General features: G+C 34.3%; 1 protein-coding gene across 3 annotated transcripts; it reads left to right on the forward strand.

Annotated features, from left to right (window-relative positions):
* The first annotated feature begins 8,580 nt into the window (after positions 1–8,580).
* Positions 8,581–21,071, forward strand: LOC110448423. 3 transcript variants are annotated; one of them, XM_021494650.1, is made up of 4 exons: positions 8,581–8,672; positions 13,602–13,657; positions 18,707–18,892; positions 19,783–21,071. In XM_021494650.1, exons 2-4 carry the CDS (start codon positions 13,646–13,648, stop codon positions 20,359–20,361), a joined length of 777 nt encoding a protein of 258 aa, XP_021350325.1. In that variant the 5' UTR covers positions 8,581–8,672; positions 13,602–13,645; the 3' UTR covers positions 20,362–21,071. The 3 variants fall into 3 exon arrangements, 2 of the variants coding, with proteins under 2 accessions (XP_021350325.1, XP_021350324.1); XM_021494649.1 differs by lacking the exons at positions 8,581–8,672; positions 13,602–13,657 and adding an exon at positions 17,607–18,274; XR_002462724.1 differs by lacking the exons at positions 8,581–8,672; positions 18,707–18,892; positions 19,783–21,071 and adding an exon at positions 9,327–9,356 and having other exon boundaries at positions 13,602–13,878.
* The last annotated feature ends 1,274 nt before the right edge of the window (positions 21,072–22,345 follow it).

Here is a 22,345-nt window from a genome sequence, read left to right on the forward strand (position 1 = left end):
GGCACAGCACATAGCACAATCTTATCTCAGCTCTCAGCATTGGCCTTCATCCACAAAGTCAATAACCTGTACGACCCAACCAAAGTGTTCTTAGTCCGCAAGGCGGTCCTAGGAGTCGCACGTCTAGCTCCCTCATTTGATACCCGCTTGCCCATAACACAGCCAATTTTGCATCGCCTGTGTAGATGTTTACCCAACATGGTGGCATGCCTATATGACAATATAATGTTTCGAGCTGTATTTTACTACAGCATGTTATGCATTGGCAAGAATGGGGGAGCTTTTGGCCTTTAATATGGTACAAGCAGAGAAAATAATGCAGTTGGGTGATGTTTCCTTTGAATTGAACAATGATCAGGTAGTCAAAGTGCATTTAGTTTTTCGTAATTTCAAACATAACATTGGTCAAAAGCCACACTCTGTCCCTATTGTAGCTCTTCCAGAAAATACCTTGTCCGGTACAGGCTCTACATGCCTATGTTAAGTAACGCGGTTCACAGGGAGGTTGTCTATTTTTAGACAAAGACGCAAAGCCTCTTGCCCGAAAGAGATTTGCATCAGTAGTTCATAACTGCCTGTTAGCTTGTGGTCTTGACGCATCCAGATACAAAGGTCATTCCTTCCGCATTGGAGGGGCCAGTCATGCCAGTTCCATATGTAACTTCTCAGACTCCCAACTACGCATATTAGGTCGCTGGAAAACTGATGCGTTTAAAAAATATATTCGCACCCCGGCTTTGTCGGATATGTCCTCCTGACAGCCCCCCACCCCCACCCCCTTTGCGGATATATATATCATATATCCAACAATTAGTCTTGCACAAGCTTTACCTGTGTGCAGCGTTGTGGCTTTATTATTATTCATGTAGCGATATAGACAAGATGTGCAGAGGTTGTTTACTCTTCCTTTTCCATTCACATTCTATAAGGAATTGTGGCGGTACGCCCTCCATTTAGAGTCCTAACTTTATGTGTATGTTTATATGGACTTGGTAGTGTAGTGGTATGCCCTCCAATGTTACAACTGTACAGATATATTTGATTTAATAGTGTATTCTGGTTCTACATGGAATGATGGCGGTACGCCCTCCATTTAGAACTTAAACTTTATAGATGTACATGTATGTATATAATATGTAAGATTTTATGGACTTCTTCATGACTGTCATGACTCATATCACCTGACACTGTAACAGGACGTCTTCCAATGTTATAGCTTTACAGATATTTGAGTTTCCAAGTTCTCTGGTTCTACATGGAATTGTGGCGGTAATCCCTCCATTTAGAACGGGAGATTATGGATGATGTTCAATATTGAGGTTAGGACGCTTGGAGACAATATGATGTGATTATGAATATTGCTTTTATTGATATGTTAATGTTTTGATGCTGTGCTTCCACATAGGGGTTTGTGGCGGTCCGCCCACACATTTGGGAAGCTTTAAAACTTAATTACTTATGTTTTATACAATTTTGTTCAAATGTACGGATAATTTCTCGTGTAATTAATAGTATGGAATTTTGAAGGTATGCATTCCATTTCAACTTAGATTTTAATTTGATGTGGGAACCATGTCTTCTTTAGCTCTTGATGTCTTTATACATGTCCTAACGTACTAAGCCTTTCTTATATGAGTTATAATAGTTGAACTTTAAATGTGGTTAAGCTACTGATGTTTTACCTTCAAATCAAAGTCATAGTTAATTTTATATCTCGATACGAGTCCTACAAGAGGATTGTTAGATGTCTTTTATTTACAATCTTATTGGTACGTTTTTGATATCTTTATGGTGTTAATATTGTTATCTTTTGTATATTTTCGCTTTTTCACTTCAAGCCCTGTATCAGAGAGGGCAGCAAGGGTGGCGGCGTCATCATAACGTTTCACTTTTATGATGTCTTGTGGCGCTTAATTTATAGGCCGCAACTTTACTCATAAAAAATGATATCTGAAAATATTTTAATCCTAAAATATGTTAAATAAACTTTCGGCCATCCAAGAGATGAACCATGTTCCGCCAATACCTTGTTGTGTCATTTTCTCTGAGTAAACAGAGCTTGCTGTCCTGTAAGGAGGTGTGAGGGTTTATAACTATAGAAGTGCAGTGTAAAATCTAGCAACAGACATCTTTTTTCACAAACGTATATATTCATGTGCAATATCTTATTTGAATTTCCCGGTGTTTAATTTTGGTATACAATTTCATTGGTCAAGTCTAAACCACGTGATAGCTGACCCCTGTTTCAGCAGGTGAACCCCACAGGGGTACAGAAAAATTTGCAACCGCACGGCATCTTTGATTTTCTGAACGATAAACAAAAGATACAAGTAATTTGACCTTTTATACGGCAAAAGTTTTCTAACCCTCCCACCGCACCCCCTTTTCAGATTATATATGTTAAGATGTTTCTATGTTGTTTCAATTTTATGATGTCTTGTTGGTCTATAATTTATAGGCCGCAACTTTACTCATAAAAAATGATATCTGAAAATATTTTAATCCTAAAATATGTTAAATAAACTTTCGGCCATCAATACCTTGTTGTGTCATTTTCTCTGAGTAAAAAGAGCTTGCTGTCCTGTAAGGAGGTGTGACGGTTTATAACTATAGAAGTGCAGTGTAAAAAGTGGTATTCGGTAGCACATCGACTCTTACATCGGTAGAACAACGGTATCCCAACGGGAACGCCGGTACTATATCGGTATTGCTGCGGTCAATTTTGATTTTTTTAAAGTGCTTTTTAAGTGCTTCCTCACCGGAGCTCTGCCGATTTTCTCGCCGTTGTTAATTTTGCTCCGGTTTAGTCCCGGTGAAGTACATCGCTAGTGTGTGACAGGCCCTTTAGACTGACCTTTTTGAACACGTCTTGAGGATGACGTAGAGAATTTTCGAATGTCAGGGTGTGTTCGTTTCGCGCAAAATTTGTACTGGCCGTGTTTTTCTGTATTGGCCAACTTTCTTGTATGCTAGTAGGTATTCCCCGGGCCGATTTATCAGTATTGCGGCATATCAAGTGAGTCAATCAATAATAAATATATTATCAATATAATGTTAAGGTAAATATGTGGTTATAGAGATCTGAAAAGGATATACCGTTTCAGGACTATGTAACCACATATTCACCGAAACCAAAGTCATTAACTGTTGTATCAGACATGAAAGTATGCTGTTTTATTATCAAACAAGAGTGAGCATAATGAAATCGCCAGAAAATAAGTAATGCATTCGGCATAATGAATTCTGAAGTTGCAATTGAAATAACATTTCATTTAAGAGAAACTTGATCTGTTTCTAAAAATAGTAAACCCAGGTTAATATCACAAACCAACCAATGGGATATAAGCTATGTCATCTAGTATTTGCAGAAAGTGAAGTCCCATTAATTAGGGTATGGCAATCGATTACAGTAAAACAGTTATTTAACGCATTTTTAGTACACTTTCCTTGACTACCTAATTTGTTTTAAATCTTTGTAGAGTGTCAACGTTGAAGGACCCAGTCAAACAATTAAGTAAAACGAAATCCGAAGTAAATGCATTTTCAGAAAGATGATCAAACCCCAAATGTAAAATTGGCATGTTCGTGGTCCTAATGTTGTAATTATTAACCCGCGAAATTAAACAAGCCTACGGGCCAACTGCCATTTTACGATAGTGATCAGTAGTGACGTTCTGTTCTTTTATATGATACAGATGTACGTGTTCTGAGAGATAATAATAAAATGCTGAAAAATGAAATGCTGTGAAATACAAAGATGTACAAGAAACGCGGTCACCCCATGCAGACTATTGAATCGAACGTTAACCACCTCAGTTCAAAATTAGAATAACTTGTTTTGTGTTACATGGAATTCACAGTTTGTTTTTGAGTATAAATGAAACTGATCTATGTGGAGGCCCCTGCAGAATCGGGGTTTTTCTTTTGTGTCGTCTAAAAATTGGGACTGTTTCAGAAACCAATTTGATTTCCTGCCCATAATACAACCTTTGGGATAATTGTATTTTTTCTCTCTGCCCTACTCTTTCATTAAGGTTATTGGCCTTACTTGTTGCAAGGACGTTTGAAAAAAAAAGCAACATTCGGAATTTTTAATTTCCTTTTCTTACACTCTTTCGCTGTGTCTCCTTTGTCGGGAAAGTTGGGGATTTGCTTTCGGTTCCTCGACTTACGGCTGCAACATTTGTGATTTTTGCATTTTTTCTCCTCTTACTAATAACCTTTTACGTTCTTAAGAGCTTTGCTGGGGGCAATATTGCACATTTGACTTTATTGTTGAATGTTCGTACAAGTAGAGAAGGCAATGGGTTCTGCCATTAGGACAAACTAAATTCCTTGAATATTATTGTTCTTCTTCCATGCCAAACGTTCAGTATTTAGGGAAATGGTAACAACTGGTTCATCCATTGTCTCATTAATTCGGCCCCCGCACATTGAAGAGCAAATAGCCTACATTATAGTAACAATTTAACTTTACAAGACCTGCATACAACATTAAGTATGGCAACTCTTTTCTTCAATGCATAATTAAAATAGATGTATCCTACATGTACGTGTACAGTATATATGTGGTATTGTGTAGAAGACCCGTGATAAAATGTGTAGAGAACATGATAAAATGGCGTTTAGTATATATATTTGTTACTGTGTAGAAGACCCGTGAAAAAATGTGTAGAGAACATGATAAAATGGTGTTTAGTATATGTATTTGGTATTATGTAGAAGTCCCGTGATAAAATGTGTAGAGAACATGATAAAATGGTGTTTAGTATATGTATTTGGTATTATGTAGAAGTCCCGTGATAAAATGTGTAGAGAACATGATAAAATGGTGTTTAGTATATATATTTGTTACTGTGTAGAAGACCCGTGAAAAAATGTGTAGAGAACATGATAAAATGGTGTTTAGCATATATATTTGTTACTGTGTAGAAGACCCGTGAAAAAATGTGTAGAGAACATGATAAAATGGTGTTTAGAATATATATTTGTTACTGTGTAGAAGACCCGTGAAAAAATGTGTAGAGAACATGATAAAATGGTGTTTAGAATATATATTTGTTACTGTGTAGAAGACCCGTGAAAAAATGTGTAGAGAACATGATAAAATGGTGTTTAGTATATCTATTTGTTACTGTGTAGAAGACCCGTGAAAAAATGTGTAGAGAACATGATAAAATGGTGTTTAGTATATATATGTGGTATTGTGTAGAAGCCCCGTGATCAAATGTGTAGAGAACATGATAAAATGGTGTTTAGAATATATATTTGTTACTGTGTAGAAGACCCGTGAAAAAATGTGTAGAGAACATGATAAAATGGTGTTTAGTATATCTATTTGTTACTGTGTAGAAGACCCGTGAAAAAATGTGTAGAGAACATGATAAAATGGTGTTTAGCATATATATTTGTTACTGTGTAGAAGACCCGTGAAAAAATGTGTAGAGAACATGATAAAATGGTGTTTAGCATATATATTTGTTACTGTGTAGAAGACCCGTGAAAAAATGTGTAGAGAACATGATAAAATGGTGTTTAGAATATATATTTGTTACTGTGTAGAAGACCCGTGAAAAAATGTGTAGAGAACATGATAAAATGGTGTTTAGTATATGTATTTGGTATTATGTAGAAGTCCCGTGATGAAATGTGTAGAGAACATGATAAAATGGCGTTTAGTATATATATTTGTTACTGTGTAGAAGACCCGTGAAAAAATGTGTAGAGAACATGATAAAATGGTGTTTAGCATATATATTTGTTACTGTGTAGAAGACCCGTGAAAAAATGTGTAGAGAACATGATAAAATGGTGTTTAGTATATCTATTTGTTACTGTGTAGAAGACCCGTGAAAAAATGTGTAGAGAACATGATAAAATGGTGTTTAGCATATATATTTGTTACTGTGTAGAAGACCCGTGAAAAAATGTGTAGAGAACATGATAAAATGGTGTTTAGAATATATATTTGTTACTGTGTAGAAGACCCGTGAAAAAATGTGTAGAGAACATGATAAAATGGTGTTTAGAATATATATTTGTTACTGTGTAGAAGACCCGTGAAAAAATGTGTAGAGAACATGATAAAATGGTGTTTAGTATATATATGTGGTATTGTGTAGAAGACCCGTGATCAAATGTGTAGAGAACATGATAAAATGGTGTTTAGTATATATATTTGGTGTTGTGTAGAAGACCCGTGATAAAATGTGTAGACAACATGATAAAATGGTGTTTAGTATATATATTTGGTATTATGTAGAAGACCCGTGATAAAATGTGTAGACAACATGATAAAATGGTGTTTAGTATATATATGTGGTATTGTGTAGAAGACCGTGTAGAGAACATGATAAAATGGTGTTAAGTATATATATTTGGTATTGTGTAGAAGACCCGTGATAAAATGTGTAGAGAACATGATAAAATGGTGTTTGATATATATATTTGGAAATGTACATGCACGGGATAGGCCTATATTGAATGTTACTTGGTTGTACTTTACAAGATTGTTGGTATATAATGAGACCCGGCGGAATACTTCGTTCGGTGCCTTCGGTATCGTATTTCAGTGCGAACTTTCTCCAGCCGGCATTAGGTCAGTGCTCTCGAGAGGAAGTTAAAAAATCTAAGACAATTTTATTTTTGAAAGATTTTTTTTTTCCATTTCAATGTACAATGAAATGATAACTTGTTATAACGACATTGTTTATCGGTCGTCGGTATAAAGTGACCAGGTGCACGCATAATTAACACAAACGGAATAAAAGCTCTCAAGAGCTATTGTTCCTTGTTTACCTGTATGCGACGTTAAATAAAGTGTTTTGTATCTTGTATCTTGTACGGAAGTACAACGTCCTTAAATAAACCTAACTGTTAACAAACGCTTTACGCAATAGACCAACTCATTCCTAAACACACGTCATGATGTGACCTAACTGTAGCGAGGACGTTAAACTCACATAAAAAATACGTTTCCATATACGTTTCCAAAATTATCTTTTTAATTTGCGTAAAATATTCACAGCTTGGAATCCCATCTTTAATATGCAGATCCGTCCCGTGTGGCTGTGCGTCATGTCGCTGATAAGATGATGTTTATTACAGTCCCTTTTAACAACTGTAACAGGTTACAGCTTTAAGCTTTTACATTTCGCAGCATTCTCCAAATTCGAGGGGTTACGCTCCCATTCTATGCACCCCTGAAATATGTTATTATAAAATTCGAGGCACAGTACGCCCCACCTGGTGGATGATGCAAGAGGACCAGTTGTATCCTTTGATGTACATAAACTAATTTGCGCGACAGCATAACGGTAAAATTGACTTGATTCGAAGTAGGCTGTCGCTCCTCTGTAATATTCAAAGGGCATATATCAGCCTAGCAATTGGTGAGGTTATTTTTTACCTGAAACAAATCAAACTGTCAACCGCGTGCCTTAGACTTAGTCATGACATACATATTCTGAGGAGAACGTAAGTGAGTGTAACCAAATTATTTTGGAAGATGATGTATCAATCACTACAATTGACTCTATCTGTTGTTTCATGGTGATCTTGATGGGTGTTTCCTATATACCAACATATCAATACATTTTTCTTATTCATAACAGTCTGCAATCTATGATGAAGAAATTGTACGGTTTTCATGGAAAGGGGTGTGATACGGGTTTTGCGGGCTGATACGGGTTTTGGTGTATGATACGGCGGGAGCTGATACGGCTTTTGGGGTGTGATACGGCGAGGGCTGATATGGGTAAGAGCAATTGTGTCGTATCGCATATACAAAAAACCCGTATTTATTAGTAAGTATGTAACAAAGCGCTTTACAGTACACAGATGTACAGTTTATACAGTCAGTACAATTAGCATGTACATTAAATCAATAAAATTTTGAGGAATTCGCAGGAGCTGCCTTATCAGGCACTAACTACCTACATGTACAATACTAATCTAGTGTCATCACGTTTCTTCTGTTTGTATTAGATCGCCAGTCATGTAACCCCTTTTTGGGGGTACGGGAGAAATTATGACGGGTGCCATAGGCGGAGCGGGAAATACGTACCTTTCGGAATACCTAGTTTTTCCAGTGGTGTTTCATGCAAATTTACAACTCATGATGTCATTTCGTTTTTGGTTTTTTTCTGAAGTAGGAAAATTCAACACTAAACTAACATAAATAATATTCTATATATTAATGACACAGCTTTATTGGCAATTATCATTATTCGCACAAGTTTGGCTTTTATCGTTTCAATTATGACGTCATAATAACGATGACGTCAATAGCAAGATACCATGGAATTTACAGGTTATATGATTGCCATCCGAACTTGGTGGGATTGTATTTAACCATTGCTATAAAGTGGTAAATATTTGCTATCTATTGTTTGTGCTAGTGATATTGTAGCGGCGGGTGGTGTACACATTCCACTAAAAAGAAGACAATTTGTTTTTTCAAAACTCTACATTTGTTATCATGAATGTGGCACATTGCACCTCTGTAATTTTAATTCAGCCTTTTTAGCTTCGTATTTTTTGTTCCGAATGGAAAAAAAGCAAGAATTTCCGAAGGCGTTACGGTACTTTACAAGAAGGATGATTACTTGCTCCGATTACCTGCTGCAGTTCAAGAATTACGTTTTTATTGAAGAAAATGCGGAGTAAAACAGGTAAAAGTGTTTATAATTATATATATGCAAGTGAAAGCATTTGGTAATTGAAGATATTCTCTTATTTTGTTGCATTTATTTGAAAACGAAAGTAGAACACTTTACTTATATAAATCTGTTTATCATCAAAGATAAGTATTACACTTGTATTTACTATCACAGACAGGTATTACACGTGTATTTATTACCACAGACAGGTATTACACTTCTATTTAGTATCAGACAGATATTACACTTGTATTTACTATCACATACAGGTTACACATGTATTTACTATCACAGACAGGTATAACACATGTATTTACTATCACAGACAGGTATTACACGTGTATTTAGTATCAGATAGATATTACACTTGTATTTACTATCACATACAGGTATTACACTTGTATTTACTATCACAGACAGATACTTCACTTGTATTTATTACCAGACAGGTACGTATTACAATTGTATTTAGTATCACAGACAGATATTACACATGTATATACTATCACAGACAGGTGCTACACTTGTATTTACTATCACAGACAGGTTTACACATGCAATAAAACATGCTAATAGCAGTTACAAGAACTATTGGTTTATACACTGTAAACTACTTGTTTTACATCACTGTTTGTTTATATTCTGTATACTGTTTGTATCTTTTTAAGGATTAAGTCCTGTACATGGTCTGGCGAGGTATATGAGATATAAATCCATGGGTCTTGAGACATAATCTAACATCTAACTTTTCTCAAAGCCAATTGAAGGTTATACCCTATCAATTCAACAGAACAGAACTTGTTTTCATTTACATTTAGTATAATTTTCATGATTTTTGTTTTATAATTTCTAAAATATCAGTCTTGTATAAGTGACGTCTGACTCATTGTGTGGCATCATTAAGTAAGATAAAAATCTGTTCCCTGGTATGTATAAATTACAACTTTAGAACAATACAAACATTTATACATATCAAGCTGAAACTTTTGAGAGAAAAAAAAAGAATCTGAAAGTTTTAAGAAGGTTTGCATTCTGCACCAATTTTCTGTCTTACTCATACATGTATGCCAACTGTAAAAGTTTATAGAAAAATCAACCACAGACCCTTTAGTAGATACATATATGTAGTAGGACGAGGAATAGTGATAAAGTTAGTGCCGTTGCTAGGGCTCGAACCCACGACCTTTGGCTCTCAAGCCCAATGCTCTACCACTGAGCTAAAAGGAAATTCCCTCAGGCGGATTGTAGTTATCCGCCTGAAGAAGCCCTAGAAGGCAGAAAGGCCTAGCGGGCGATCTGAAAAATTTGTTTTTATTCTATATATATATATTCAGTCCAACTTCAGAACATTGTAAATATTACTCTGTATTACTTCTTAAGTGTAAATACTGTGTATACCAATCCAAATTATATACGCTGTTTAGTGTATACATTGCACATATTACCTCTCATAATAAACTCTGCAAACAACTACTGTTTACATACTTAATACTTAGTATGTGTTCTCTATATACATAACATATACTCTGTATATCAACTTTTTACATAAATAACAAGAGGCCTGATCAGGAACAGTTCATCTGATTTTTTTTATTTCAATTTAAAACCTGTGAAATGGCATACTCTTGATATCAAGTGTATGGGTTCCCTATATAGCTAAAAGAAGTCGTTTGAAGTGTTGAAATATTTGACCCCTGTGACCTCAAATATAACTGAAGGTAATTTTTGTAAGCAAACTTTGTCAAGCTCTATTCAAGGGAGCTCGAACAGCCAAATATATATCATGATTTTAGGAATTTCATTTCTTCAGAAGTCATTTGAATTTGTTTACCTATTTGACATCTGTCACCTTGACAGTAAGTCAAGTTCACTCTTGTATTTCAACCAAATGTACTATGAAGTATGCATCATTAGACCTGGGAGTTTTAGATGTTATGCAAGAGACCAAGAGGGCCTGTTTCATTCACTTTCAATAAGATGTAGTGAAATATCCTCATTAAAACATATATTGAAGTTAAGACACTAGGCATAAACTCACATTGTACCATCAGACCAGGTAAATAAATAATGAAAGGTGTAGCCCCAATTTGCTACTGAGAAGCAAAGCTAAAAATAGCTTTAATAGAACTTTTGATGAAAGGATTTTGCAATGATTGCACATGCCTTCTGGATGACTTGTTTTCATTCATAGTATATATTATATATCCTGTATCTCTTGACAAGAGAAGGAATAATGTTATTACTTAGATTATTAAGTTAAATGAGGTGTGTAAAGAAATAAGAGAACATGTATAAAAGTGTGATAGTATGTACTGTACATGTGTTAACATGTCTGTGATTGTATATATATACATGTGTAATACCTGTCTGTGATAGTGTGTACAGGTGTAATATCTGTCTGTGATAGTGTGTACATGTGTAATACCCATCTGTTATACTAATTGCCACGTGTTATTCCTGTCTGTGATCATATGTACATGTGCAATATCTGTCTGTGATAATGTATACATGTGTAATACCTGTCTGTGATAGTGTGGACATGTGTAATACCTGTCTTTGATTGTATATACATGAGTAATACCTGTCTGTATGTATTGTGTACATGTGTCATACCTGTATGTGATTTGTGTGTACATGTATATATAATAACTGTCTGTGAAAACATATAGTCAGTGTACATGTATTATAATTAATAGCTGTGATTATTTTACATGTGAATTCCCTGTCGTGATAGTGTGTACATGTGTGATATATGTGTGTGATATCATAGTATAGATATGTGTGATATATGTGTGTGATATCATAGTATAGATATGTGTGATATATGTGTGTGATATCATAGTATAGATATGTGTGATATATGTGTGTGATATCATAGTATAGATATGTGTGATATATGTGTGTGATATCATAGTATAGATATGTGTGATATATGTGTGTGATATCATAGTATAGATATGTGTGATATATGTGTGTGATATCATAGTATAGATATGTGTGATATATGTGTGTGATATCATAGTATAGATATGTGTGATATATGTGTGTGATATCATAGTATAGATATGTGTGATATATGTGTGTGATATCATAGTATAGATATGTGTGATATATGTGTGTGATATCATAGTATAGATATGTGTGATATATGTGTGTGATATCATAGTATAGATATGTGTGATATATGTGTGTGATATCATAGTATAGATATGTGTGATATATGTGTGTGATATCATAGTATAGATATGTGTGATATATGTGTGTGATATCATAGTATAGATATGTGTGATATATGTGTGTGATATCATAGTATAGATATGTGTGATATATGTGTGTGATATCATAGTATAGATATGTGTGATATATGTGTGTGATATCATAGTATAGATATGTGTGATATATGTGTGTGATATCATAGTATAGATATGTGTGATATATGTGTGTGATATCATAGTATAGATATGTGTGATATATGTGTGTGATATCATAGTATAGATATGTGTGATATATGTGTGTGATATCATAGTATAGATATGTGTGATATATGTGTGTGATATCATAGTATAGATATGTGTGATATANATACCTGTGTGTGATAGTATGCGTGTTACCTGTGTGTGATAAATGTATGTGTATAATAACTGTGATAGTATGTATGTGTATAATAACTGTGTGTGATATGTATGTGTATAATAGCTGTGCATGGTAGCGCTAGTATGTATGTGTATAATAACTGTGATAGTATGTATGTTTATAATAACTGGGTGATAGTATGTATGTGTATAATAACTGTGTGATAGTATGTATGTGTATAATAACTGTGTGTGATATGTATGTGTATAATAACTGTGATAGTATGGATGTGTATAATAACTGTGATAGTATGTATGTGTATAATAACTGTGTGTGATATGTATGTGTATAATAACTGTGCATGGTAGCGCTAGTATGTATGTGTATAATAACTGTGATAGTATGTATGTGTATAATAACTGTGTGATAGTATGTATGTGTACAATAACTGTGTGTGATAGTATGTGTGTTACCTGTGTGTGATAAATGTATGTGTATAATAACTGTGATAGTATGTATGTGTATAATAACTGTGTGTGATATGTATGTGTATAATAACTGTGCGTGGTAGCGCTAGTATATATGTGTATAATAACTGTGATAGTATGTATGTGTATAATAACTGTGTGATAGTATGTATGTGTATAATAACTATGTGTGATATGTATGTGTATAATAACTGTGCGTGGTAGTGCTAGTATGTATGTGTATAATAACTGTGTGTGAAAGTACATATGTGTATAATAGTTGTCTGTACAGCAATAGTATACACATATGTAATACCTGACTTTGACAGTATGATACACTTATAACTCATTATTGATTTGGATTGTTATATGCTATATGATCATCAAAATTTGGTGCAGATGCATTGATGGTATATCATATGTTGTAGTGTTGATGTTATTGTGTTGAGAGAATGCCTTAATACAACTTTCAAGTTCTATTTACAATTTGACATACATGCATTCACCATCAGTTTTATTTGGATTGAAATTTACTTATAGCTAGCACAGGTATATCATAATAGTTTTATGTTTTTGACTCCTTGAAATCAAATCAAGTGTATTCCTATCTAAGCTTTAACAGTAGCATTTCAAAACTTTCATTTGATACAGATTTATAGCCATTCTAGTTATTAGTATAATTTAGGAGAATATTACAATCTATTTAACTGCATATACATATACTAGAGTTGATTATGTACAAGATTGTTCTGTCAGCTGTATATGAAACCAGACTTGTAGTTATTAAAATTCTGTAGCTGTGAGGGCACTGCCAACATTAAAATTATCTTTATAATTATGTATTGATCTACAAACTTCATACAATTTATTTCTATTATGTATTAAATCTTGTATTTTGCAGGCTGGTGAATTTACAACACAGAGGAAAGTCACCAATGTGCATAGATGCTGTCTAAAGTGATTATGATGTCATTATTTGATGATTACTTCAATATTTACTCTTTCATTGTAAATGTAGCAACCAATATATTATGTGACATTAATCAGAAGTCTGTTGTTTTATCTATTGATACTTTATAGGATTATTTGGGACTATTGTCTCTTTTTATGCTCCCCGAGCCATAAAAAGGACCATAACTTCTGACTTGCTGAAGAGTCTCAGCAATGAAATTTTAGTGATATATACGTATGTGGGATAGTAAGGCAATATATATGTTACATACCACTATTTGGTCCCTATGCCTGGAGGTCAATGTCACATTTAGGTCATAGGTCAAATTCTTTTTCAGGGCACTTCTGATTTGATGAAGATAACTCAATATAAGTTATATATACAAGATTGTCAGGCAGTATATTATGTAGTACCACTATGGGGTCTGTATAGTCAAGGTCTCATTAAGTTCAAAGGTCAAATAATTCTTACCCTGTATACCTCCAAAGGCAAGTGATGTACAGAAGAAAGACAAGCTTTGTTGCATACCTCTTTGGTTGTTCATTCACTTTACACAGTTAAGTACGTAAACTGAGATAATAATAGTGCCAGGCATGATAAATTTCAGGTAAAGATACATGTATTATGCAACCACTATTCCAGTCCCAAATTCCTTTTTTTGGGAGCACAATTCATCAGTTTTAGTGATTTTCTTATTTCTTTATATGGTTATTAAAATATTCAAGTATTGATAGAGGAATATTTACCATACAGTATACAGGAACAAAGGCTCAAGTGACCTAAACACTTTTCTTCCAAACTTATATTTTTTATATTTTATCTTCCTCGGATGTACCAGAATCAAAAGTACTTCATGAATGAAAAGGTCCTTTAAGTTGATTTATCTGAACTGTAAATTTATTTTCTCCTGGTCATCAGTTCTCCCTTTGGGAAGCTGAGGTAAAGTTTACTAGACTTTATACAGGAAAATAGCACTTTTTTGTATATTTTGTCAATTTTAAGCAGGAAATAATTCAAATGTAGAAGGAAAAATTATGATGAGATGACAATTACCAGTAGTTGTTATGAGAAAATAGGATCCTGCCTCCCTCCTGAAGCTGGAGGGGTGGGGCCCAAAAATGGAAAATTGGCTAAAACTTCAAGTCTTTTTTCTTGCACTAGGATGTACTAGAATCTTATTCTCCACATGGATGAAAAGGCCCCTATCTGCTTTATCTGAATTGTTATTTTATTCTATTTTTCTCTTAGGGAGAGTACAGTTTACTATTGCTTAAACAAGAAAGAACACTTTTAGGTACAATTTGTCCACATTTAGCAGGAATTAATTAAAACTTGGTTGGAATAATTATGATGAAATTGAAATTAGATGGTTTCAGAAAGTAAGGTACCGAACAGCTACCCAAAGGGTAGGCCAAAAGTTAAAAAAAAAATGGCTAAATAATAAACTATTACTTTTCATTCAATATCATTGTTTAAACATGTATTATGTTTGGATCAATACCATTAGTCTAAAGTTTTACCAGTGCACTTTACTTCAGCAATATAATTATCACGCATGATTCAAATTAGAATCTATTATCATTTTGCTATAATGTACATCAAATCATTTGGATCAGTTCTCTGATGTTCTGAACCTAACACATATTACATTGGGTCCTTTTCTACATGTAAAGACATTATTGAAAAAAATGAACACATTTCCTGCTCTAAACTATATATGGTGGGAATGCAAAACATGCATAATTTCTGCTCAGCTGCATGCTATAATGCAATTCCTGTAGGAACTCTTTATCTACATGTAAATCGGAGATTTATACCGATATAAATCTCTGTTTTAGATAGAGTTCCTACAGGAATTAGGTATAATGTATATCTGAAGGATACATAAAGTGCAGTTTCCATACTTGCCGACAATCCCAATTTTGGAGGGAGGCTAATATAGCCATTAATATCTCATGCTTCATATGCTTATTTAAATTTTTTTTTTTTTTTTTTTTTTGTGTTATTTTCTCAAGTCTTTTCCAATGCGAATCTCCATACAGATCAGAATTGGTTATTATCTTCTTTATTCACACCGATCCACGTTCCCGTGTCCCCCATTTGTATATATACTGCCTACCCATATGATGAATACCTCTTACTTTTCTCCACTCTTCTCACATACATATCCCTCTTGTAATGCCTAAGTCATCGTCTTCATCGGATTGCGGATCCTTTTCACAGTTATCACGATTTCTTTTCTAGGTAACTCTCCACTCCCTGTATATTTGTAGAATAAAATATGTTTAAACTAAAATAAACTATATGATAGTTTGTTAGTCGTTTTCAGTACAATAAACAGGGGGGGGGAGGTNTTGCACGTCGCTGATGCTATAAAACCCTACACAATTAGTGAAAAATGAATAAAATACAACAGAAAACCAAGACTATATACTGCACCGCTTCGACTTTACCGCGATAGGAAGTTAAAGTTTTTTCGAGCATGCGCTGAAAAAAATTACGAAACTGTGCAAAAACTGTGCTAAAAAAAGCTGAACTAAAATTACAGAGGTGCAATGTGCCACATTCTGTTATCATTGGAAGGGAGCTAACTCTTGCTTCTTTCGTTGCAATTCATAGTTTGACAAATAACTAATATTAAAATCAAAAACATTACTTCTTAATAAGTTACGAAAACAGTTTTGTAGACATTTTGTCTCTCCTTTTTCTTCTTCTTCTTCTTCTTCTTCTTCTTCTTCTTCTTCTTCTTCTTCTTCTTCTTCTTCTTCTTTCCTCTGCTTCGTACTCCAGCCCCGAATCTGTCAGCGGAGTTTCCCAAAATAAACTGTGTACGAAGCGAAATAAAATTAAACTTGGCATGAGTATTGGTCGGCATACGTACCTTTGTGTTTGCCACTGTGAGTTCAAGATGGCCGTCGCGACCACTGATTGTTCGAAATTTAGATACTGACCGATCACAAATTTGGTATGTTGATATATATTATATCACTAAGAGCAGTGCAGTAACAACATTAAGCATCACCAACGACTGCGGGGTCTTTTTAAGCTTATATTTAATAACGGCCGCCGTAACTTTGTTTTTGTTACGTTCACCTTTATTTTCTTTTAATGACCATGACATAGTTTAGTTTAGCTTTTTTTCCGACTCAAACATGTTGTTTTTTTTAAATATATATGTATACACGCGTACACATATATGACATATTTTTTATAAAACCCTCAGGAATGTATTCGCCAGTGAATACCATAGAAACGCATGGTATTTCTTTCTATCCGGTGTAATAAAACAGACTATTAATAGCTGGTGTCAATAGTATATAAATATGATAAAGTTACAAGTTTATAAAAACTACATATAAATACAGAATATTATTTTGTCTGTCGTTATTCTCCTCTTACCCCTTAATTATATCAATAAACACATGTTAGGCGCTGTTCTATCCGTTAAGCATATCAAACATCATCTGGCAGGTAATTTGATTTATTCTATTTACAATTAATAACGGAGATTGAAAAATACATACAGACTCGTACATGTATGTCATAACTGATATTTTATTGATTGTTGACAAAGCACATATTGCATGTAAAGCAAAAAAAACATGATATTAAGTCCAATGAAGCTTTAGATAATTTAATTTATGAAGTGACAAGGCAGGCGACGGATGGTTTCATTTTACATAATGGTATAAAATCACAAAATCAAAAATTTAACATGATGCTGTCAAGTTTCTTTATCATATGTGCGCAGACTGATAAAAGAAAGATATCCATCAATTTCGGAGAAACAAAATACATCTTGTTGTAATATGTTTAAGATCTTGGCGATATTTCTGGTAGCTTATCTACATTAACTGTTTAAAATCAGAAAAATTGCTTGTTTATTTTTTTTTAGCAACTGTTTTATTTAATTAAATACAATTGTAAGGAATGTGTTAATAGGTAAATGATTTTTTCTGCATCAATTAAAAAATAAACTATATGTAAACATATGTTTGTTAAGTAAGGTCGAAACTTCACAAACGCACATATGAGAGAAGGGAAGCAACTCGTGTAGGATAAATAGGTGAAGATAATGTAAAATGTAGCTGTGAACATATCGATCTTAACTTGTAACATGTTCTCCAATTCACGACAGGCTACTAACTTGTATTTGTGTGTGTTTGAGTTTTTTTCGGATATGAAGTGGGGAGAAGACGTGATCCTGAGGATAATGTCACTGTGAGCATATCGATATTAACGTAAACAGGTAACACTTGTATGTGTGTGTGTGCCTGACGTATCAAAGGGCACCCGTCTGTTTAGTCAGCAGTACGTGCTATATATACACCTTACCTAACCCGACAGGATACTGCAAGTTTAGACGAGTCGTTGTGACGTAGCCAGGGTAGTACTATATAAGTAGATGTTGCTCCACCGTCCGGGTATTGCCTTGCGTGCGTGGCTGAACCGATTTCGGCATAAACACCGTCACCAGTCTTTTGACTGATCCGTCCGAACCAGACCAAAATCTGTACAAAGAGAGGACATATATATGCCAGGCTATTGCTTACAGCTACCATACATATTATTATACAAAGGAGCTGTTAAGTGTCTGCGGAAGCGAAATGAGGTCACGACAGGTAATGCGCGAAATTTGAAGTATAACAATTAACAAATTTAACAGTAAAGATATCGTGATGCAGCGCATGATAATTACCCAATACCATTTACTATGTGGACTTTAGTATTACAGATTGATCCTGTACATAAGCAATAAAAATGATACGTGTACATAGCAAGGTTAGCATAGTCAATCATTAAACATTAAGGCTGATCGGTGTCTTCAAAACAATAGTTCACTGGACATATAACATGTTAATCTCTTTTGTGACCCGGACGGATGACATATTATCTAAAGTTCATGTATTTACCTAGGTCATGCGGAGCTTAATGTCCTTTTTAATGGCGATGGAGAGGCATAAAAAAGTTTTGATATCGTGGACTTGAATTATCAAAACTTGCGTTTTCCCCTTAGAAATGGGTTTTCCATTTTTTGTTACGTTTTGTTTCAGAAAAGGTCATCTGAAAAGATGGCAAATAAAACTCCAAGATACAACCTTAGAGAGGGTCGCCATATAAACTGGGAGATATATTTTGATACATCGTATGAGAAAATGATGGCGAAAGTACGTCCCACCATTCCTTACGGACTGAAAGTTCACAACTTCCGACGGATCATCGCACGAAAACAGATAAAGGTACTCAGTGGACTACATACATGTATTATGTACACCATATACAGTCAAGTCAATAGTACACCATATACAGTCAAGTCTATATTATACCATATGCAGTCAAGTCTATATTATACCATATACAGTCAAGTCTATATTACACCATATAAGGTCAAGTCTATATTATACCATATACAGTCAAGTCAATAGTACACCATATGCAGTCAAGTCTGTATTGTCTATGTTAACGTCATATATCACAATTACATTGATGCATTTTAAAAGGATAAGTTGCATAGCAGGGACCTCCTTCATAATCTTATACATGTACCTATATATCAATAGTATATACCATGTCTGTCTTGGGGGTTTCCCTGCTTAATATCTGTAAATGAAGATATAGGAGTTGTTTTTAATGATAGCGGCATTCTTCAGAACTGAAAAACTTCGATGTACATATAACATTAAAAAAGACATACTGATAAGATTGGGGCAGTTTTTAGCTAAATATTAACTAAATATTATATATACTTAGATGTTTTAACCTACATATTCACTATACTTTCTGAAAGAGGTTTATAATATATCTACTTTCTATCAATGTTGATATGCATCCTTTTTTTAACTAAAAATATATAAAGTATATAGTTAATCGATAGTGTAATAGATTCATGGTTTTTAATGTTGGAAAAATTCGATTATTTTGAACCTTTTATTTCAATATAGATGTGTTAAAAAAAGGGCAAAAATATTATTCTATGCATACATCTGAGTTAAGCGCATTAAGGAGTGCAGAATTAAAAGGATAGGTGCCAGAAATTTTAGATAAAAAATATTACATAGATTGTACATCTACCATGTAAACTCGTCATAGTAATCGGTTTTCAATTTTATTTACCTGTTCAAACAACAAGGAGAGGACGATGTATCTGTTGGAATGGGAAAATTACGAACTATCCGAAGCAACTTGGGAGCCAGAGTCAATATTACCAAAACACATCAGCACCACGTTCAGCTATCCAGAGGTTAGTGAAGAGGCACTCACGCTTGTTGCTCGGCAGTTCGAATCCGCAGTACAGCGCTGTCTGGCACGACGAATTAAATATAAATCAGCAACTCCTCCATCGTTTTGTGTTGATTTCCCATTCGATATGTTCCGGTATGTGTTTGGAACCAGTGATTTGGGTCGACAATATAACATAACCTATACCAACGGCTTCAGTAAACTGCCTATGAGCAGTGGCTGGACTTACTACATAGATAGACACAACAATCGATGTCAGCTGGCATTCCCAGTGTGTATCGAACCAAGACTTACCATGCGCAAAGTGTTCAAAAACATCAATGGCAAGTTTGAATGGAGAAGACAACCAGAAGAAAAGGTTCGAGTAACCCTGGGTTTTCAACCTGTGGATAAGTATTCAAAAACTGCTGAAACAACGACAGCAGTCGATCAACCAGTGACCAACACGATGTTTGCACCTTCAGTTTAGAATAAACACGAAGATGACAAAATGATCTATTCAATTCAGCTGTTTGGTTTATGTGCTACTTAAAGATGACCAGTCAAAAATGAAGCTGCAAAATGCATTTGAATATTGGTGATATTTTGTCATAGAGCTTGCATACTTGTGATATCTATAGATAAACGAATTCTCGTTTTCTGTGAGATTTATAGTTTAAGACTGTCGGCTAACCGTATATTATGTTCTTGCCATTATGTTACGGCCTATTCTGACCGGTGAACATTTCTTAATGTTTCATTTCATCAGTAGATGCATGTCATTGTATATCTTATTTCTCTGATTGTACCTTATGTTTTTTTCTTCTGGATTTGACATAGTATCCTTCGTCATATATTGTTGATTAGCTATTGCATTCGTAACTCAGTCTTGTTTATTTATTATTTCGTTCTCCGTTATACCTTGCCGATTGATCACTCCGTTCTCCGTTATACCTTGCCGATTGATCACTCCGTTCTTCGCTATATCTTGTGGGTTTATCATTGTACAGTCAGATATATATTGAGATATAAGCATTGTACATGTATTCTCCACAAATTGCATATCTTGTGGTTTTACTGTTGTATCCTGTGCAATATCCTGTCGGCTTACCATTGTCTGTTGGTATATTATTGTTATTATTATGTTTTACGACTGAACTTTTCATGACCTCATAAAACCATCGAAATAAAATTATCGAAAGACTGTTGCTAGAAATTTTATTATTTTTTTCAACCTTGAGCGGTTCATTCTATAAAGTAAAACGTAGTATACGAACATCTATGGATACGTTGAGTACGTAAAAGATCAGATAGATAAATGACTAAATTGCACGATTCATTGATGTACAAACACAGATCCGTTATTCAAACTGAAAATCGTCAGCACTCTGGCAAAATATGAACAAAGACCCTTGCATAAAACCGGAAAACATATGTTTAGTTTTTTGAACCATAAAAACAAATTCTTGATTTCTGTCGCTTCATGTTACACCAATGAATAAAATTACAAGATAAATACCAACTACGCGCGGAAATATTAGAATCGGATGCAGATTTCCTTACCGTGACGTCACAGAGGGTGAAGTTCCACATTAAGGGGAACTAGACTGGATGGATCGTTGAAGCTCAATTGGTAGAGTCCCGTGTAGAGTTAGGAGGGTCCCGGGTTCGAACGCCGGTCTAATAGTGCTTTTTTCGCTCTTGTTACACAAATAAGGTCCACGAATCGCTGCACTGTGTGTTTGGATACAAATTTAGCATAGTAGGGTTGGGATCCCTTTACTGGCCTGCTTAACTTTTCTCATTAAGAACACTTTTTCAGAAATGATTAATCAAAATATAGTCATTCTAGTACATTTTTGATTTTAGTAATTCATTTCGTACCAATTTTAAAAGTTATTTAAAGGTTAGCTCTAAGCAAACCTGTCATTCTAGAAACTATCAATTTTGGTAACCTGTCCACGGTGATCAAATATCTTATATACCATCAGTTTTAGTATAAAATCTGTTCGGTGTAATGTCTCAGTTATATCTTTTCAAATATTTATAAAATGTATCTCAGTTGGAAAAATAGCCTTTCGTCTTAAACATTTGAAAATCTAAGTTGTTGTTGTTTTCAAATAAAACTACGAGCAAAAAGCAAAGAAATTAAATTGGAAATTAAAATGTAGGGGAGGTAATTAATTGACTTCCTGCATCGTAATACGTGAGCTCAATCATACCTTTGAATATGTCATTTTTGTTTTGGAAAGGGTTGGAGTGGTATAGGGCGAGTGTTCTACTACAGAGTACAAAAGATCGTACAACGCGTACAATGAAATGTCTAACTTAAGTTATTAATTGTTGACTCAGTTTTGAGTATGAGATGTACTGTAGGTCTACATACATGGACAGACACTCCATTACATCAATTTAACTAAAGGTTCAGAAATCTGTTAGTAATTTTGCTCGTGAAAAATCCTGTAAAATGATAT

This window comes from Mizuhopecten yessoensis, unplaced genomic scaffold, assembly GCF_002113885.1.
Source record: "Mizuhopecten yessoensis strain PY_sf001 unplaced genomic scaffold, ASM211388v2 scaffold4033, whole genome shotgun sequence".
Lineage (NCBI taxonomy): Eukaryota > Metazoa > Mollusca > Bivalvia > Pectinida > Pectinidae > Mizuhopecten > Mizuhopecten yessoensis.